The sequence below is a fragment of the Lipotes vexillifer genome, unplaced genomic scaffold (genome assembly GCF_000442215.2).
Source record: "Lipotes vexillifer unplaced genomic scaffold, Lipotes_vexillifer_v1.1 scaffold535, whole genome shotgun sequence".
Taxonomy (NCBI): Eukaryota; Metazoa; Chordata; class Mammalia; order Artiodactyla; family Lipotidae; genus Lipotes; species Lipotes vexillifer.
Genome location: NW_006792756.1, coordinates 663693 through 681066, shown reverse-complemented (window position 1 = coordinate 681066; position 17374 = coordinate 663693). Strand labels below are relative to the sequence as shown.

The 17374-nt window shown below is 39.2% G+C and overlaps 1 protein-coding gene across 1 annotated transcript in view; it reads right to left on the bottom strand.

Moving 5' to 3' along the window:
- NCKAP5 (NCK associated protein 5) overlaps positions 1–17374 on the bottom strand; it is an 876414-nt gene that overhangs the window by 427921 nt on the left and 431119 nt on the right. The window contains exon 4 of the mRNA XM_007465897.1: positions 7091–7224. Within this exon, the coding sequence (XP_007465959.1) occupies positions 7091–7224 (134 nt within the window). The remainder of the gene's footprint in view (positions 1–7090; positions 7225–17374) is intronic.

Sequence of the window (17374 nt, the reverse complement as noted above, 5' to 3'; positions counted from 1 at the left end):
AGGAATGAATTTAGTTTCCAATTTTAAAATGAACATATTCTCCCATATCCTGCATCTATTTTCTTAAAAGAAAAAGTGTGTTGGGTAGGGATAGTAATACATTAAGAGTTATAATAGGTAATTGAAAAAGACATTTGGAGGAGAGACTAAATCACTGGTATTTTTACTGAGGACTATGTCTTCAGAGAAATTGTTTAGAAGTGAAAACAATTCTAGTTGTCATAAAGTTCTCTCTGTTCAGGCTTTTCCCAAAACTGTTTCAAATAAATCCTAAAGCAGACAACATCAGAGCCAAGAGCAATAATGGTTATGTTCACAGCAGAGGATCTTTGCTTCCTTTTACCAGCCAGGTTTCTCAGTATCCAATTTGACTGTCCTCAACAGAAATATTTCATCTGGGCATGGCAGTTTTCTCATCTCAACTTCTCCAGAGTCAAGTAACCAAAATAGACATGGTGAAAGCCCAGTCCCACACAGTATCACTGTCATCAAAACATGGAGAATAAGACAATCCACTCCCAAGTTCCTACCATGAAACCTGGTTGCTAGAACTTCAAGAAGCCCTGGTCATAACAGCGTAATTATAACTTCACGGAAGAAATGCATTTCAGTTCTAACACATGGCCTTTTCAAAAGCCTAAAAAAGCATTATAAAACTATAGTGCAATTCAACTTCCTCATTTTACAAATGAGCGAAATGAGATCCAGAAAGGTCAAATTACTTAACCACCGTGGGGCTAGAACCAGGTCCTAGAAAACCCATTCAATAGGACAGTGCTCTTTCAAATGAAATTGGAACTAAATTTTATGTTACGATTGTTTTCTCTACAATCGTAGAGAATAATAGGCGATGTAAATTTCATGTTGTCTACGCAACAATATATAGCTCCGTTAAGAATTTTAAAAACTTGTGACAAGGTCATCATGTCTTATACGGAAGCAGAACTACAAGGGAATCAAGGAATGTTTCATATTAAGTTAGTAACTGCTGAAAAAGGCCTCCTTTCTTTCCATTCTCTATATAATTGATTTTAGCCCCTCTCTGCTTTGCACAAGTGAGAACTTATACGCCAGATACTAAGATACACATTTCTGACATCAAAGTATGATCCATATTATGTTAACCAAGCGTTTAAAGAAGATGCCATGTAAACTCCTTACTTCCGTCTGCTGCCATTTGAAGAAAAGTTATCATTTGACCAGTGTTGCTTTGCCATTTTAAACTTCTGGTAAATTCACCCGGAGGAGCAAATGAGAGGCCTCCATTTTTATGACAAGTCTCCATTTTTATGACAGCAAGAAATATTGCTGATCATGTGGAAACAGCAACTCCAAATCAATAGAAAATTGCCCTCTACTTTCATCAGGAGGAACAGGGCGCTGAGGAGAGCCAGCGTCTGTGACAGGTTAAAGCTGATCAAGACTCTGGGACAGGAACAAGTGTAGATGAGGGGCAGAAGGGCCTGTGCTGTTGACTGCCCAAAGGTCAACTGACGGCTGTCCTCATCTTGTTACATTTCACTCCTTCTAAAAACGTAGAGAAAATGTTCTTTTAATGTACCAGACAGATACGGAGGTAGAAGGGAATATGTGGGCAGAACACTGAAGGGCGTATTACCTTCTTCAACACACACGTCTATGCCAGATGCCTACAGCTTCCAAATGGGCAGTGGAAAATGAACCCTAGGATTCTATAAAGTCTCTGAGAGCTGATAACGTGAACAGCAACCAATGAACGAGTTAGGCGGTAAAACCAGCTCCACGTACATCTCCTTGAAGTTCAGCAAGCAGCAGACTGCACTTCAGCATAGCAATCAACTGTGAGAGGAGAAATCCCTTTACCATAAGCAAAGAAATAGCTTCAAGGCAGCAGATAACAGTGCAGGGAGAGAAGGTCAAAACAGGTGCAGAGAAATTCTGGAGGTAGAGTACACCAGCTTGGATTCCATTTGGGTGATTTTTAACTATCTTAGTCAATTATGAGTGACAAAGCTTAATTGTTCCCTTTACTGAAATTTACACTGCATTGTGTAAACACACACACACACACACACACACACACACACACACACACACACACACGCCTGGAACTTTTCAAGGCTGCAGGGAAACAATGATTGGTTCCTGATGCTTTGGGTGTGATGTGGTTTGCTAACTGCATATCTTTCACAAAACGTGTCTGCTTGATGGTGAGAGTACCAGGTTGATTCTAATTCAAAGCTTCAAATATACTGCAGCATAGAGCTGCCACATGATAAACATGTGTGTTATTATTGCTAGTATCACTACCCAATCATTAATTTCATCTGATTTGACTCATGCCTTTGCACAATAACGTACTATTAACAACTATGAAGTCTGGCTGTCCAGAATGTAGACAAAATTTCCCTTCATTTATAGCTAAACTATAAATGTGTTGTTTGGCTCATATATGTACATACGGCTTCTCCATCTGGAGTCTACATTTTTTGAGGCTACATACTATGTTCTATCTTATTGTGCACACAATAAAAGCAGTTGATTGTCCTATATGAACAGCAGCTTTCAGTAATAGCCTACACATTGATTAGATTGTTTCCAAAGGGACCAACTCAAATACTCGTGCAAATCATACATGGTTTGCATGAAATCAACTCTGTAGAGTCGCTTATTTCTTCAGAAGTCTGTTTTTTAGAAATCATTGTTACTCCACCTCAATACACCCCAGCTGGTTGGAGACATTGTCCCTGGAATCTAACTGATGCACAAACATTTCATTAACTCAAGGTGGAGTAATGAAGGTGGGGGTTCAAACACTAATAATTATCTTTACATACACAGCCTCAGTTCGCCCCATTGACCTTGGCTGGCTCTACAATCACAGTCCAAAATGGTTTAAGGGAGGATAAAGACAGTTATGGAATACAGGGGGGATCACAAAGTGAATCTCACATAAAATATGCCCAGCCATGTATACTACACAGACAATGGGTTAAACAATCATTATGACATCTGGAAAGCATCTTTGATTTATATCACTAAATAATAAGAGAAGGAAGGAGCAGCTTGAATGATACCAACACCTGCCTTTCAGTACCACCTTACTGCATCTGTCTTGATTCATGCCTTCATCTATGGGGAAGGGTTAATTTGAAAGTATCCTTTTTCTTCTCTGTATTTACATTAAAGAAGGTAAATGGTCTAAATTAAGTTTGTTATGGCTGCCTGAATCACCCTCAGTGAAGGCAATTTCTGATTTATGAGCTTAGAGCTAATTATGTAACCTCTAGTCACATTTTTTTTAATTGCCCAAATTTTGGACCACTGCTGATCATTATATCCTAATCAGAGGTCAGGAGAAGGAAGGGCTTATGGATGAAGGTTTGGTAATGACATACAAGAGAACTACTCATTTAAACACTTTTATAGATTTTTATCACCTAAGTGATCCCATTACTCATTACCACAGGTAATCGCAAATGCTCAGGTTTGCCTAGTGCGTTTAAGCCACCAAGCCCATCACCTAACTGAAACTGCATAAAATCAAGCCTCAAAGTAATTCTGAATCGCTCATTCTGACACCTGAATTCTACTTCACACATATACCTAATTGCCCCAGCTTCTAACTTCATTATTCATTTTCCCCTTCAATGGCTCGCATCAGCCCCGAATCTGAGACTCAGAATCTTCTTGACTACTGTTTAGATGCTCCCGTGGCCACGGTACTATCAAACATACCAGAAAAATACCTTACCCAACTCAGCCCAGGCCTCAGCATCTCATGCCTCTGTGCCCTAGGTTCATAAAAGAGGTATTGGAAAAATACAACACATGTATATTTACATGTCCCCATGAACTTGAAGTATAGTGCTTAACTTGAGAACCTTTAGCACTGGAGTTCTTCCTACTTTACCTGTTTTCACTTAGGCATAGATCCAGAATTCCTAAATCATATAGTGTGAAATTACTTAACTTCACAGACATAAGTGACATAGCAGAAGCAGTAATACTTTTATGAATTAATCCTAATTTGCACTATCATGGATCACGGTCTATTATACCCTTTAATGCCATCTCTGGAGGGGCCTATGAGATGCATTCTACTATGAGTTTATTGCCAAAGATAATGTTTCTCTCTTTAGGGAGTAGTAGCCTTTGTCTACGAGATAAGAATTACATGTCCTCTTGTGTTTTCCTTTTAATCTTGCCTGCCATGAATCTTAGAGCTAAATTAAATGCTGACTCTCAGAAAGCATGCTGGGCTGTGTAAGTATGATTACTCACCACATTCCCCTTTCATGGTCTTTATTTTCCATTTTTATTTTTACAGTCTTACCGTAAAACTACCTTTTCTTGTAAGTCACTTCGCACCCTTTGAAAAGGTAGGCTATTACATTACTCTAAAAAGTAAACTCATCCCATGAACAATACTCAAAGTATGCCTACATTACATCTCAGATATCATCATGTACAAAAGGAACTTGTCAACCCAGGAAAAGAAGGAGAAAATTATGACTATAAAAGTTTTAAATTTAATGCAATTATTTGGATTATAGAACTTATTTACATGAGCATTTAGATACTGACCATGTCCGAAGGTGACATGCTATAGACAAGCTCTGTAATACTGAAAATTTTACAAAGACTTAGATTATAGCAACAGGATTGTTTGAATAAGCCTAACTAGAAACATCTTACAAACCAAAGTTTAAAATGTAAAAGGCCATCAGCAATGGTTTAGCGGGTCTACTTAAATTATCGTGTAATTATCTTCTCTGTTACATATGCTTTCTCCCCCCATCTTTTGCTGATTTACATTAGTTGTCTGGCTATAACTGGACTTGAACTTTCAATGTCAATGAAGCTTACTAAGAAAACTGATTACGTTGTGGCAAAAAATCTTCACAAAGGCAGTATGTAAAACCACCCACTATTTGTTTTACAAATAATTATCTTCTCTTTCAACCTAGAATGTAGCCTTGGCTCTTGTGCAACTCAAATCTGTATGGGGTTGTCATGTGATTTACAGCAGATGACCTGGCGTCGTATGAAAGTAATTTACTGTGCCAGGTGCCTCACGCCCTGTAAATCAATAGCTCGAGTACAGAGACATCTCAATTAGACAGTACAAGGGTAGCAAGATCTGCACCTTCCTTTCTTGTATCATTAAAATGGCAAGTATTGGGCTTCCCTGGTGGCGCAGTGGTCGAGAGTCCGCCTGCCAATGCAGGGCACACGGGTTCGTGACCCGGTCCAGGAAGATCCCACATGCTGCGGAGCTGCTGGGCCCGTGAGCCATGGCCGCTGAGCCTGGGCGTCTGGAGCCTGTGCTCTGCAACGGAAGAGGCCACAACGGTGAGAGGCCTGCGTACCACAAAAAAAAAAAAAAAAAAACCAAAATGGCAAGTATTACAAAATGGTACTTGTTTTAAAGTTGCTTCAGAGAGTGGGGAGGAGCTATTATTTCAAGTTTGGATACATAAAGTGAGATTTGCCATCGAACAGAATGAAAAATTGAGCACAAGGTTGTATAAGTAATAGCCTGTGAGGGGTGGGACATGCATTTGTTAAAGTTTTGACTGGTGCATTTCTACAGCACCTGTATTATCATGGGCTCCAAGAGTTAAACAGGCTCTTAAATTATGACTGTGAAACCAAGGAGTCATCCATTCTTCCTACCCTGTTCTTCCAAAATGCCTTTAAACCAAAATTCCAAACATTCGTGGTATGAGCCTCCATGAGATAAATCATCCAAAGGCTCAACTTTGCTCTCTCCCTGCAACACACCTAAAAATTAAGCTGTCAATATAAAAGCCACATAATGAGGAAGCACAATTATCCATCACCAATCATATCCAAATCCCAGTGGTAAATGAAAGATAAGACCCACCCAGTTTGCTGAAGAAAATTTTAGGGCAACGTCTCAAACCAGATTCTGCCTGGGATAGCCTCATGAGGGAGAAAAGAATTAAAAATTATTTTCCTGGTTTTGCAAATGGTGAAGTGAAACATGAAAATAAAAGCAAACTGCTCCTCATAGGGTGCCCGTATCTGGTCCCAGGACTGTAACTGCACAAGTCTGTGTTTTTTCCATGAAAATGAAGAGATTTTAAATAAAAGGTTGAATCTTTACCTGGCCCCATATATTTTTTTAAATTAATTAATTAATTTATTTTTGGCTGTGTTGGGTCTTTGTTGCAGCATGTGGGCTTTCTCTAGTTGTGGTGAGCAGGGGCTACTTTTCCTTGCAGTGCACGGGCTTCTCATTGCGGTGGCTTCTCTTGTTGTGCAGCAGGCTCTAGGCACACGGGCTTCAGTAGTTGTGGCTCGCAGGCTCAGCAGTTGTGACTCGCGGGCTCTAGAGCGCAGGCTCAGTAGTTGTGGCTCACAGGCTCTAGAGAGCAGGCTCAGTTGCTCCGCAGCATGTGGGATCTTCCTGGACCAGGGATTGAACCTGTGTCTCTACATTGGCAGGCGGATTCTTAACCCCTGTGCCACCAGGGAAGTCCTTGGCCCCCTATTAACTGTAATTGAAAGCTGAAAGATTCTTACTGTGCTGGAATTAAATCAAAGAAGAGCTACTTTTCCAGAATCCTTTCAAATTCAAGTTATATCTTTTTAAAGGAAAGAAACTCATTGATTTTGATTTTTTTTTTTTTTTTTTTTTTTTTTTTTTTTTTTTTTTTTTTTTTTACAGATTCTAAATATTTACTCTAAATAAGGAGTAAGCGCTTACTGGATGATTCACATTCTTTCTACCTGAAAATAGGATTATGAGGACCAGTAAAATTGCATTCTCCTGGCTGGCCTTTCACAGATCATGCCAATAGGCCACACAACCACCACATCTCACTGAAAGATACTTTGGAAAGACATTGGGGAAGAAAAGACAACCAGCTTCAATAAAGCCAAGACTGAGGTGCAAACGGAAAGTTCCAGGAAATTGATCCAAATGCAATCAGATGGTTTGGCTAGAAAAGAGGGTCTAAATTGCTGGTCATTAGCTCCTCGAATGCAACACAAGCTTACACAATGGAAACTCAAGCAAAGGTGTAATTGGCGCAGGGAGAGATGCACCTCCTGAAACAAGATGCTCCACGCAGAACAATACCTGGAGAACTGCTGCTGCAGGCCACGCATCTGAATTCTGTTCCTCTCGGACTCCAGTGTCACCTCCTGCAAGCGCTTCTCACTCTGAAGACGTAAGTGTCTCTCCTCTTCCAATTCATGTATCAGCTTCTCATGCTAGAAAAGGCACACAGGGGATGACTTTTAAGAAACTGTTTCTTAAATATTATAAGAAAATAATTACTAGGCACTGTTGGTTACTAAGTGTTAACTTGGACTTCATATATTAATTAATTTCATCCTCATTACAACCTCATCAAGTACGTTCTATTATTAATCTCTTATTATCTAGGAAACCAAGGATCAGAGACCTTGAAGTAATCTGTCATTAAAAAAAGGTAACAGATTTTCAGTCCTGGCTGATTTGACTCTAATGTATGAATGATTTCCACTAAACCAGGTGGCTTCTTATGCAGAGATGAAGATCCATGACTGAATAATACTAGCAGGTGAATAAGAATTCAAGTAATAATGATAAGTCCATTAGTGCCTGTTCAGGATTATTTCATCTTTTCAATCTCCGGTAAATGCTTTAAAGAGAACACTACTGATTTTTACAGAAGGACCAGGAACTTCCACTTAATTATACCATGAAGCTGATGAGAATAAGTTTAAAGAATTAGTTTTGTATTTTCCCAATTAAGTTTTCCCAGATAGAAATTGGTTAAGCCACCCTCTTTATGTGTAATCCTAGAAAGCGAGCTCCTCACACATGGGCATCATAGATTAAAAGGGGGACTGGATGACCCAGAATAGATGGTTCATCAAAAACACACGCCAGGAACTGGTAAAAAGCACACACGCTCAGATCCTGACACTACAGACTGAGCCACGCTATGACTTTTTCATTTTGGTTGTTGTGCTGTTGTTACCACCTGTTTTTTGTTTGTTTTTACAGCATGTCATGCTATTATGGTTATGGATGTTACTACATTAAGCACTGTGTGTTAAGGATATATATTCCATGATGAAAATCAAAGACTCAATGCCTGCTTATAAGGGACCTACATTCTTAAAGGGAAAGATGGGAAGCATATACTTCAGTCTCCAAATAAATCAGACACTATGACTCTGTACCATGAATCACCCAGATGAAACCTGATCCATTGCGTAACTCATGGAGAAAAAATTCTCCTGAGGACCATGAATGAAACAGACCATTCTCGGAAATGAATCAAGGTCCTCTAAAAATACTTCACATCCTGTGCCTCTGCAACTTTGACCATGCTCTCCCTCCTGCTTCAAAAGCCCTCTCTATTCAAAGCCTAGGGTTCCTTCCAGGCTCAGCTTATATATCAACCCTTTGCCAGATATATGATTTGCAAATATTTTCTCCCACTCAGTTGGTTGCCTTTCCATTTTGTTGATACCTTCCTTTGCTATGCATAAGCTCTTTAGTTTGATGTCGTCCCACTTGCGTATTTTTGCTTTTGGTAACAGATTCAAAAGATCATCACCAAGACTAATGTCAAATAGCTTACCATGTATGTTTACTTTTAGGAATTCTATGGTTTCAGGTCTTATATTCCATTAAGTCTTTAATCCACTTTGAGTTAATTTTTGTGTATGGTGTAAGATAGCAGTCTAGTTTCATTCTTTTGCACGTGGACATCCATTTTCCCCAACACCATTTATTGAAGAGACTGTTTTTTCCCATTTTACAATCTTAGCTCCTTTGTCATAAATTAATTGACCATATATGTGTGGCTATGTTTCTAGGCTCTCTATTCAGCTCCATTAATCTATGTGTCTGTTTTTATGCCAGTACCATACTGTTTTGATTACCATAGCTTTGCAATATAATTTGAGCATGATGCCTCCAGTTTTATTCTTCTTTCTCAAGATTGCTTTGGCTAGTCGGGGTCTTTGTGTTCCATACAAATTTTAGGATTGCTTGTTCTATTACTGTGAAAAATGCCATTAGAATTTTGATATGGATTGCATTGAATCTGCAGATTACTTTTGGTACTATGGGCATTTTAATATTAATTCTTCCAATCTATGAGAACTGGAATATTTTTCCATTTACTTGTGTCTTCATTTTCATTCATTAATGTCCTGTAGTTTTCAACATATAGGTCTTTCAACTCACTGGCTAATTTTATTCTTAGGTACTTTATTCTCTTTGAAGCAAATGTAAATGGGATCATTCTTAATTTCTTAATTGTTAGAAATTATTCTTAATTCTCTTTCTGATAGTTTATTGTTAGTGTAGAGAAATGCACCAGAATTCTGTATATCGATTTTGCATCCTGAGACTTTACTGAATTTATTAGTTTTAACAGGTTTTTTGTCAGAGTCTTTAGGGTTTTCTATATATAAAATCATGTCTTCCTCAAACAGTGACAGTTTTACTTTTTCCTTTATAATTTGGATGACTTTTATTTCTTTTTCTTGATTAATTGTTCTGGCTAAAACTTTCAATACCATGTTAAATAAAAGTGGCAAGAGTGGACATTTTTGTGTTTTTCAGCTTTTCACTGTTGAGTATAATATTAGCTGTGGGTTTGTCATATATGATCTTTCTTATGTTGAGATATGCTCCACCTATACCTACATTGTTGACAGTATTTATTACAAATACATGTTGAATTTTGTCAAATGCTTTTTCTACATCTATTGAGATGATCATATGATTTTTATTCTTCAGTTTGTTAACATGGTGTATCATGTTGAGTGATCTGTAGGTGCTGAACTACACTTGCATCTCTGGAATAAATCTCACTCGATCATGGCATATGATCCTTTTAGTGTATTGTTGAATTCAGTTTATTAACATTTTGCTGAGGATTTTTGTGTCTATGGTCATCAGAGCTATGGCCCTGTTTTATAATGTTTTCAATGGGGAGAATAAAAATATAATCCAGTCTTAGGACGGTCAGTCAAATTCATTTTTAAAGTATTGATGGATTAGCAAAGTTTCTTTCAGCTTTACAGCTCGTGACTGATAATGCCACACATGTAACTCCAGCTCCAATTTCGCTGAGATGGCACTACTTTTAGGGGCAGATCCTCAGATGACTGAAGCGCTTTGATCTCGATCTGGATGTTCCTTGGTAGCTTCGATTTCTAGGTTGGCCAAGTCCTAGCTACTGCTGTTTCCTGTCGCACCGCTGCCCCTTGTCCTGGTGTGGGCGGGGGGAGGAGGTGGTGAAGACCCATGAAGTCCTATCAGTGAGAGACCCTTGAGTGGGGAGCAGGGCAGAGTTTCATTCATGTCCTTTTCCTTGGCATCAGAGAGTCTGGATACTCTTTGAGGTTTTCCTGGGACAGGGCTGTCACTGGGCCCTCACTTATATGGGATTTGGTCAAGAATTATGTGCAGTTCTAGTTGTGGTTATCAGCTTTTGGCACCTCAGGCCATAAAAGAAACAAATGTGGAATGTACTAGACCACTATGGCCCTGTAATTTTCTTTTCTTGTGGTGTCCTTGTCTGGTTTTGGTACCAGGGTAATGCTGGCCTCTTAAAATGAGTTTGGAAGTGTTCCCTCCTCTTTTATTTATTTATTTTTTTTGAAGAGTTTGAGAAGGATTGGTGTTAATTCTTCTTTAAATGTTTGGTAGGATTCACCAGTAAAGCTGTCTGGTCCTGAATTTTTGTTCATTGGGAGGTTGTTGATTACTTATTCGATTTCTTCCTAGTAAGCAGTCTATTCAGATTTTCTATTTCTTCATGATTCAGTCCTGGAAGGCTGTATGTCTCTAGAATTTACCAGTTTCTCCTAGGTTGTCCAATTTGTTGGCATAAAACTGTTCACAGTCATCTCTTAAGATCCTTTGTATCTCTGTTGTATGAGTTGTAACGTCTCCTCTTTCATTTCTGATTTTACTTATTGGAGCCCTCTCTCTTTTTTTGGCTGGGGTGGGAGAGTCTAGCTAAAGGTTTGTCAATTTTGTTTACCTTCTCAAAGAGCCAACTCTTAGTTTCACTGATATTTTCTATTGTCTTTTTAGTCTCCATTTCATCTATTTCCACTCTGATCTTTGTTACATCTTTCCTGCTACTAACTTTAAGCTTAGTTGGTTATTCTTTTCCTAGTTCCTTGAGGTATAAAGTTAGATTGTTTATTTGAGATATTTTCTTGTTTCTTGAAGTAGACATGTTTCACATTTGTGTTATAGGGGTCCTTCTGGGACTCCTAAAACACAAATGTTATTCTGCTTGATGTTGTCCCATAAGTCCCTTAAGCTATCTTCCCTTTTTCAAATGCTTTTTTTTCTGCTCTACTTGGATGAATTCCTTTGTCCTGTCTTCGAGATCACTGATGCTTTCTTCTACTTTATCTAGTCTGCTGATGAATGCATTTGGAATATTTTTCATTTTAGTTATTGTAATCCTCAGCTCTGTTTGATATTTTCTTCTATTTTTCTACTGCTATGGATGTTCTTACTGTGTTCATCTATTCTTCTCCCAAGTTTGGTGAGCATCTTATGACCATTACATTGAACTCTTTATCAGGTAAATTACTAATCTCCACTTCATTAAGGTTTTTTCTGAGGTCTTATCTTATTCTGTCATTTGGAACATATTGTTCTGCTTCTTCATTTTGCTTGACTCTCTGTGTTTGTTTCTGTGTATTAGGTGAAACACCTACCTTTCCCTGTCTTGAAGGAGTGGTCACCAGATATAAAATCTGTGACATCAGGCACATGTAAAAGCTCTCCTCCAAGAGATGCTGGCACTCTGGAGCACAGTACAGAGAGTGAAGAGAACACCTGCCTTCCAAGGTCTTTGAAAAGGTTTACAGTCAGTCCTCTGATGTGTGCTTAATTAGAAGCCTGCGCCTCACATTGCAGCTATTCTGATAGGCTTATAGGCCTCGTTCACAGACAGACTGAGCTCCAGGGTCTGTTGCTACTTGCTGTGTCCTCAGGGTGGTAGCTGTTTAAGAACACTTTCTCTGTTGGGTATGGTCCTGTGGGACCCACGAGTGTCAGCCCTGCTGGCTTTCAGAGACAGGTGATATAGAGGTGTCCCCTGGTGGCTGCTGCAGAAATCAGGGCACCAGACAAGGATATGAGCTCCTTTCTGGAAAATGCCGGAAAGCTGGAGTGAGGGAGAGGGAGAATGTAAAGATTATGTCCACCAGCCTTCATTCCCTGAGAGCATTTCTGTGGGCCTCCCCTCCAGCCAAAGCTCCTGGACACATAAATGGGCTTCCTTCTTAGAAAGACTGGGGGTGTTTCAGTCTGCTATCTGTACGGTGTGCTGGGGGCAGTAGCCTGCCAAGAACGCTCTCTCCGATTGTTGCACGGCCATGAAACCAGGAAAGCAAGCCCCTTGGCCTTTAGAACCAGGTGTTCAAGGGGTGTCCCCTGGGCTGCTACCACAAAACTGGGATACGAGATGCAAAAACTAGGGCACCAGATGTGTGTGAAAACTCTCCTCTGGAGACACTGGCACCGGGGAGCTTAGCAGAGGGAGAGCACAATGATGGCACCCTCTGTGGACAGCGATGTAGGAAGATCCTGAACTTACCTCCTCGCACAGACACCCCAAATCTACGCTACATCTTGGACCACATCCTAACACTTATTTTAAAAGTACACAGTTGTCACAGTGCAATAGAGGGACAGTTTGAGCATGATGCGAATCTCACATTTGCTTAGGCCCAGTCTCAATCATGAGAAACACAAGTGAACACAGAAAACTGCACCCGGCTGAAGCTAGTGTAGAAATACACAATCGCACACATCACAGATAGATGGACCAGTGACCTCTGTCCATCACGGGTGTTATGAGCTGCCCCATCCATATCGGAAGGTACCACTTGCCCTCTGACTTTACCCAGCCTTCTTTCCATTGATTCACAATAACTCACAAGCTGCAGCCCTTCCCATGACCGCTCCCACAAGCAAACTGCATGTCTTTTTCAAGGTAAAGTGCCATATTTATTGTATTGTTTCTATATTTCTTAACCACTTAACACTGTAAAACTCAGCTGCCATTTATATTAGATGCCTATCTTTTTTTGTGTCACTGACACAGTTTTTGAGTACTGTGTCCCTAGTTTCATTTTTCCCACAAGCCCTGTGCAGTGACTTTTTAGGAACACATATGTCATATTATAGCAGAGCTATACATCATGGTGACGAAAAAGAAAACTGAATCAAGAGTAGGATTCCAAAGCCCCTTCATTCTTTAGGCACAAAGAATTGGACCTCAACAAAGAAGCAAACATAAAAGCAAAAGGAAAGGTATTTTAATTCCAAGTCTTTGTTCTACCAAATGTTCGTGTCTATATCTCGTAGCCTTCACAAAGACTTAAACTTCCTCAATTACTATCCTCTGATTAAACCTCCAGCGAAGGAGACTCCACAGTTTCCCTGGGTAATCCATTTTATTTTTTTAAACTCCTCTCCTGCTAATTTTTCTAAGACTTGCTTAAATTGTTTCAAGTATCGAAAAGCCATTTCTCTCTGTATGTTCCCAGGAAATGGAGACAAATCTACAGGTTCTATCATCATTTCCTAATTTAATGAAGAATTTTTCTTAGAAGAAGAGCTGTGTACACACCCACATGGATTCATTCATTCACTCAGTAAGTTTTTCCTGAACAGCTACTATGTGCAAGACACTGGACCAGAGCAAGAGACCGGCAGTGAGACCAAAAGACGTGGCTCCTGACTGCAGTGGACTTACACACTGGTGGACATGGCAGGTGCTAAATGAAGTATCACACAGATAAATGTATCAATATAAACTGGTGGATAATTAAGAGTTTGCTGAAAGATGACAACCAGAGGAACCGACTTTGTTCAGTGGGTTAGGGGAAGGCTTCTCTGAGGAATTAATACATAAACTGAGACCTCTGTGATGACTAGGAGTTACCTGGGGAAGAGAAGGGATCGGCACTGTAGGCAGAATGAGTAGCAAATGGGAAGTCTTTAGTTACATAGGAAAAGAACAAAGAGAAGTCCAATGCACCTGGAGCCTGGTGAGCAAGGGGATGGGAGTGCCCTACGCTATAGCTAGAAGGAGCCGGGGGATGAAAAAGGTCCTATTGAGGATGTGAGATTATATTCTGAGTAGAACAGTAACTCTTTACCAAGGTTTAATCAAGTAAGTGATAAGATCTGATGAAGATTTTGCAAAGATCATCTGACTACTGTGTGGAAAAAGAACTGAACTAAGAGGCTGAATAACAACAGAATGGGAAGGTATTTAAATAAGAGTATGGTGAATGCTACCAGCTACTAGTTTAGACTGTACCATTTGCTAGTCAAGCAGGTTTGGACAAGCCACTTAACTTGAAACATATGCTTTAAGCTAGTTTCTTCTGCATATTGGGGAGAGTAAAATCGCCCAAGCCAATTTCATAGTATCATTGTGAGGAATGAGTAAAACAACTTATAGAAAAGCACTGCAAAATCTTGAAAGTCCCATATAAAAATAAGATATGGCTAACTGGAATGATACAGGTTATATCATTTGATAGAGTTACTTCTGATAAATTCTATAAGCATTTTAGTCTTTCACGATCACCACATATTAAATAAGTATCGTAGTCACGTATTTCTTTTAAAAATCTCAAAAATGTGCTTTTGAAGCAGATCATATGTTAATACTGAGGGGAAGTACATTTTAAATCACATTTTCATGTAAGAACTGAGAGACCAGCTTAATCACAGATGTCATCTAGAATGCATATAACCCTGTGGCTGGACTGCCCGAAAGACATAATTTTTCAGTTCCATTACCTAGTATGATCTTAAACAGATGGCTTGATCTGTGATGTGCCAAAATGTCAGGAGTTAATATCAAGCCATTAACACTTGATTGCAAAGACAGAAAGCCAAGAAGGCCCTCTATCCTAGGTCTAATTATATTTGGTGACCCTGGTTACATTCATGGGTGATACTACTGGCAAAGTTAGTAACAGAAGAGTCACAGAATTTTAAAAAAAGAAAGAGGAGTTTACTTGTTGTGAAAGTTCTAGTGCCACCATGCACGGTCATGTGTCAGGTGAAACATGCACTACAGCAAGAGTGGCACCTCCCACCTATGCTCCAAGCATTCCACGTAAGTCCTGCTTAATGAATGACATCAGGCATCAACTCATCTAGAGGTATTCTACACTGACGTGATGCTTAAAGGTACATGATACTCTGTACTGGGTTGGCCAGAAAGTTCACTTGGGTTTTCCCGTAACACCTTATGGAAAAACCGAACAAACTTGTTGGCTAACACAGTAGAAAGGTATTCACTATATGTTTCTGTTTCAAAAGATTTCCTGAAATGTGTTCAAGTTATAATATTCTTGTTGAATAATATTTTATAATCAAAGAATCACAGGAAAAATATTAACTCTCTTGGATGATAGAAGAATCTAAAAGCTAGTGAGAAATGAACAAAGGCCATTAGAGAAGGCCACTCAGATTAAATAATATTCCTGGGTACTGACGAAAAAAGTATATGAACTCATCCAAGAAATGTGGAATCTGGCAAACTAGCTCATACTATGCCATGGAGATTTTAGGTAAAGAGACTATTAGAAAAGTACATTTGATTCAATGACACACACATAAAGCATGGCAGTGAGACCCAGTCACCCAAAACGTTAAGATCTGATTAGATTTGCTTATTAATTGGTATCCAGACAGTCACAGATATTGCCATGTGTTCACCAATCAACATACAATGTATACCGAAACATTTTAAGATTACCCGGATTCAGAATAACTATTCTGATTCTCATGCTACCTACTGAGAATCTAAAATTGACAAGTGATTCTTTTCTTCAGAAGTCCATAAACCAAACACACATCAGCAACAAAATTAAACTGCTGTTTTAAACTGCTAATTTTTAATGGAAAAACTCTACATTAACCAATTTCTATCAAGCCACTATGAAAATGGGTCTAAATTAAGCTATAGTTATTACCTCTAATTGCAGCCTCATTTTTGCATTTTACACAAATTGCAATATATTTTCCCCATAAGGATTCCTGAATTCAATATCCCCATTAGTTATGAAAGATCCAGTTATCCTAGAGGCAGAGAAACAGATAAGGAACTTAAGAATTGATTTTTTTAAAGCCCGTACTGTTGGCTGTAACAGAAGAATCGGAATCAGATTTTGAGATGCTAGGATAAAAGCGGCCCTATATACATCTGCAGTGCTGATAACATCGCCCAAGAGAGACAAAGCTTTTATTCTAACAAACAAGCAAAAAAAACATACAGAGCTTGGTTTAAACATAACTGAGAGGAAGGAAGAAAGGGTGAGTGAGAAAAATAAAGGAAAGGGGGCGGGGGGAAATTTCAAGGGTAAAGAAGACAGATGGGCACTTAGGAGGATCTTAAAAATATCCTCAATGCTAGACAGGAGCTCTAAAAGGGAAGTGCCACAGGTGACTCACTCCATACGATTACGGTTTCTAAGGCAAAAATTATGTATATGTTTATCACTTATAAAAAAGATACATATATGAATTTTATGGGAGGAGTATTTTCAGGGTGGGTTGTGCAGAAAAGCACAATAAAATGAAGGTTGGGTATGTCAAGGTTGATACAGATTATAAAGGCATGTGGGAACAAATCATAACAAATGATAGTATCCTGCAAAGAGAGCAAATTAAGTTGTCTTTTTCTTATAGTCAGTGATCTTTATGACTTATCAAATAGGGCTACAAGTGAAGAATAAAGTGGTAATACGGCATCCACAATATAATGTAATGCAGTTTTGATTTTATTATCATACGGCTAAAAAAAATGGGACAGAAAGCTATACATTGATCCACAGCCCACAGCTTTCATTACTTTAAAGTATCGTGAATTTCACCACCATGAATCCTGTGAAAGCACCGCAGGAGAGGCTAGTAGTCTGGATTATTATCGTTTTGGTTCTCCCATTATTTTACTGTGCAACTTTGGGAAATACACTGACCGTCTTTGGACCTCTTTTTAAAATGTTAAGATCCCTTTCAACTCTCACATCCAGTGCTCACATAGGCATCCATGAAATTAGCCACAATCACAGGGATGGGGTTTAGGACAGATTACCCCTAAATATGGCACCTTGGCATATTGGAAATCTTAAGTCGAAGGAGTTTGAGAAAACAGCAGAGGTTGCTCTGACCTTCCCCAACTCCTTCATGCGTCTTCCCCAAAACAGGTCATAAAACCCTCAGATGAGAGATGTCCTCCTTATACTCAGGAAGAAGGAAGACATATTTATCACCAGAGACAGAGAATTTCGGGCCAAGAAATCTATACCGGGCTTCCCTGGTGGCGCAGTGGTTGAGAGTCCGCCTGCCGATGCA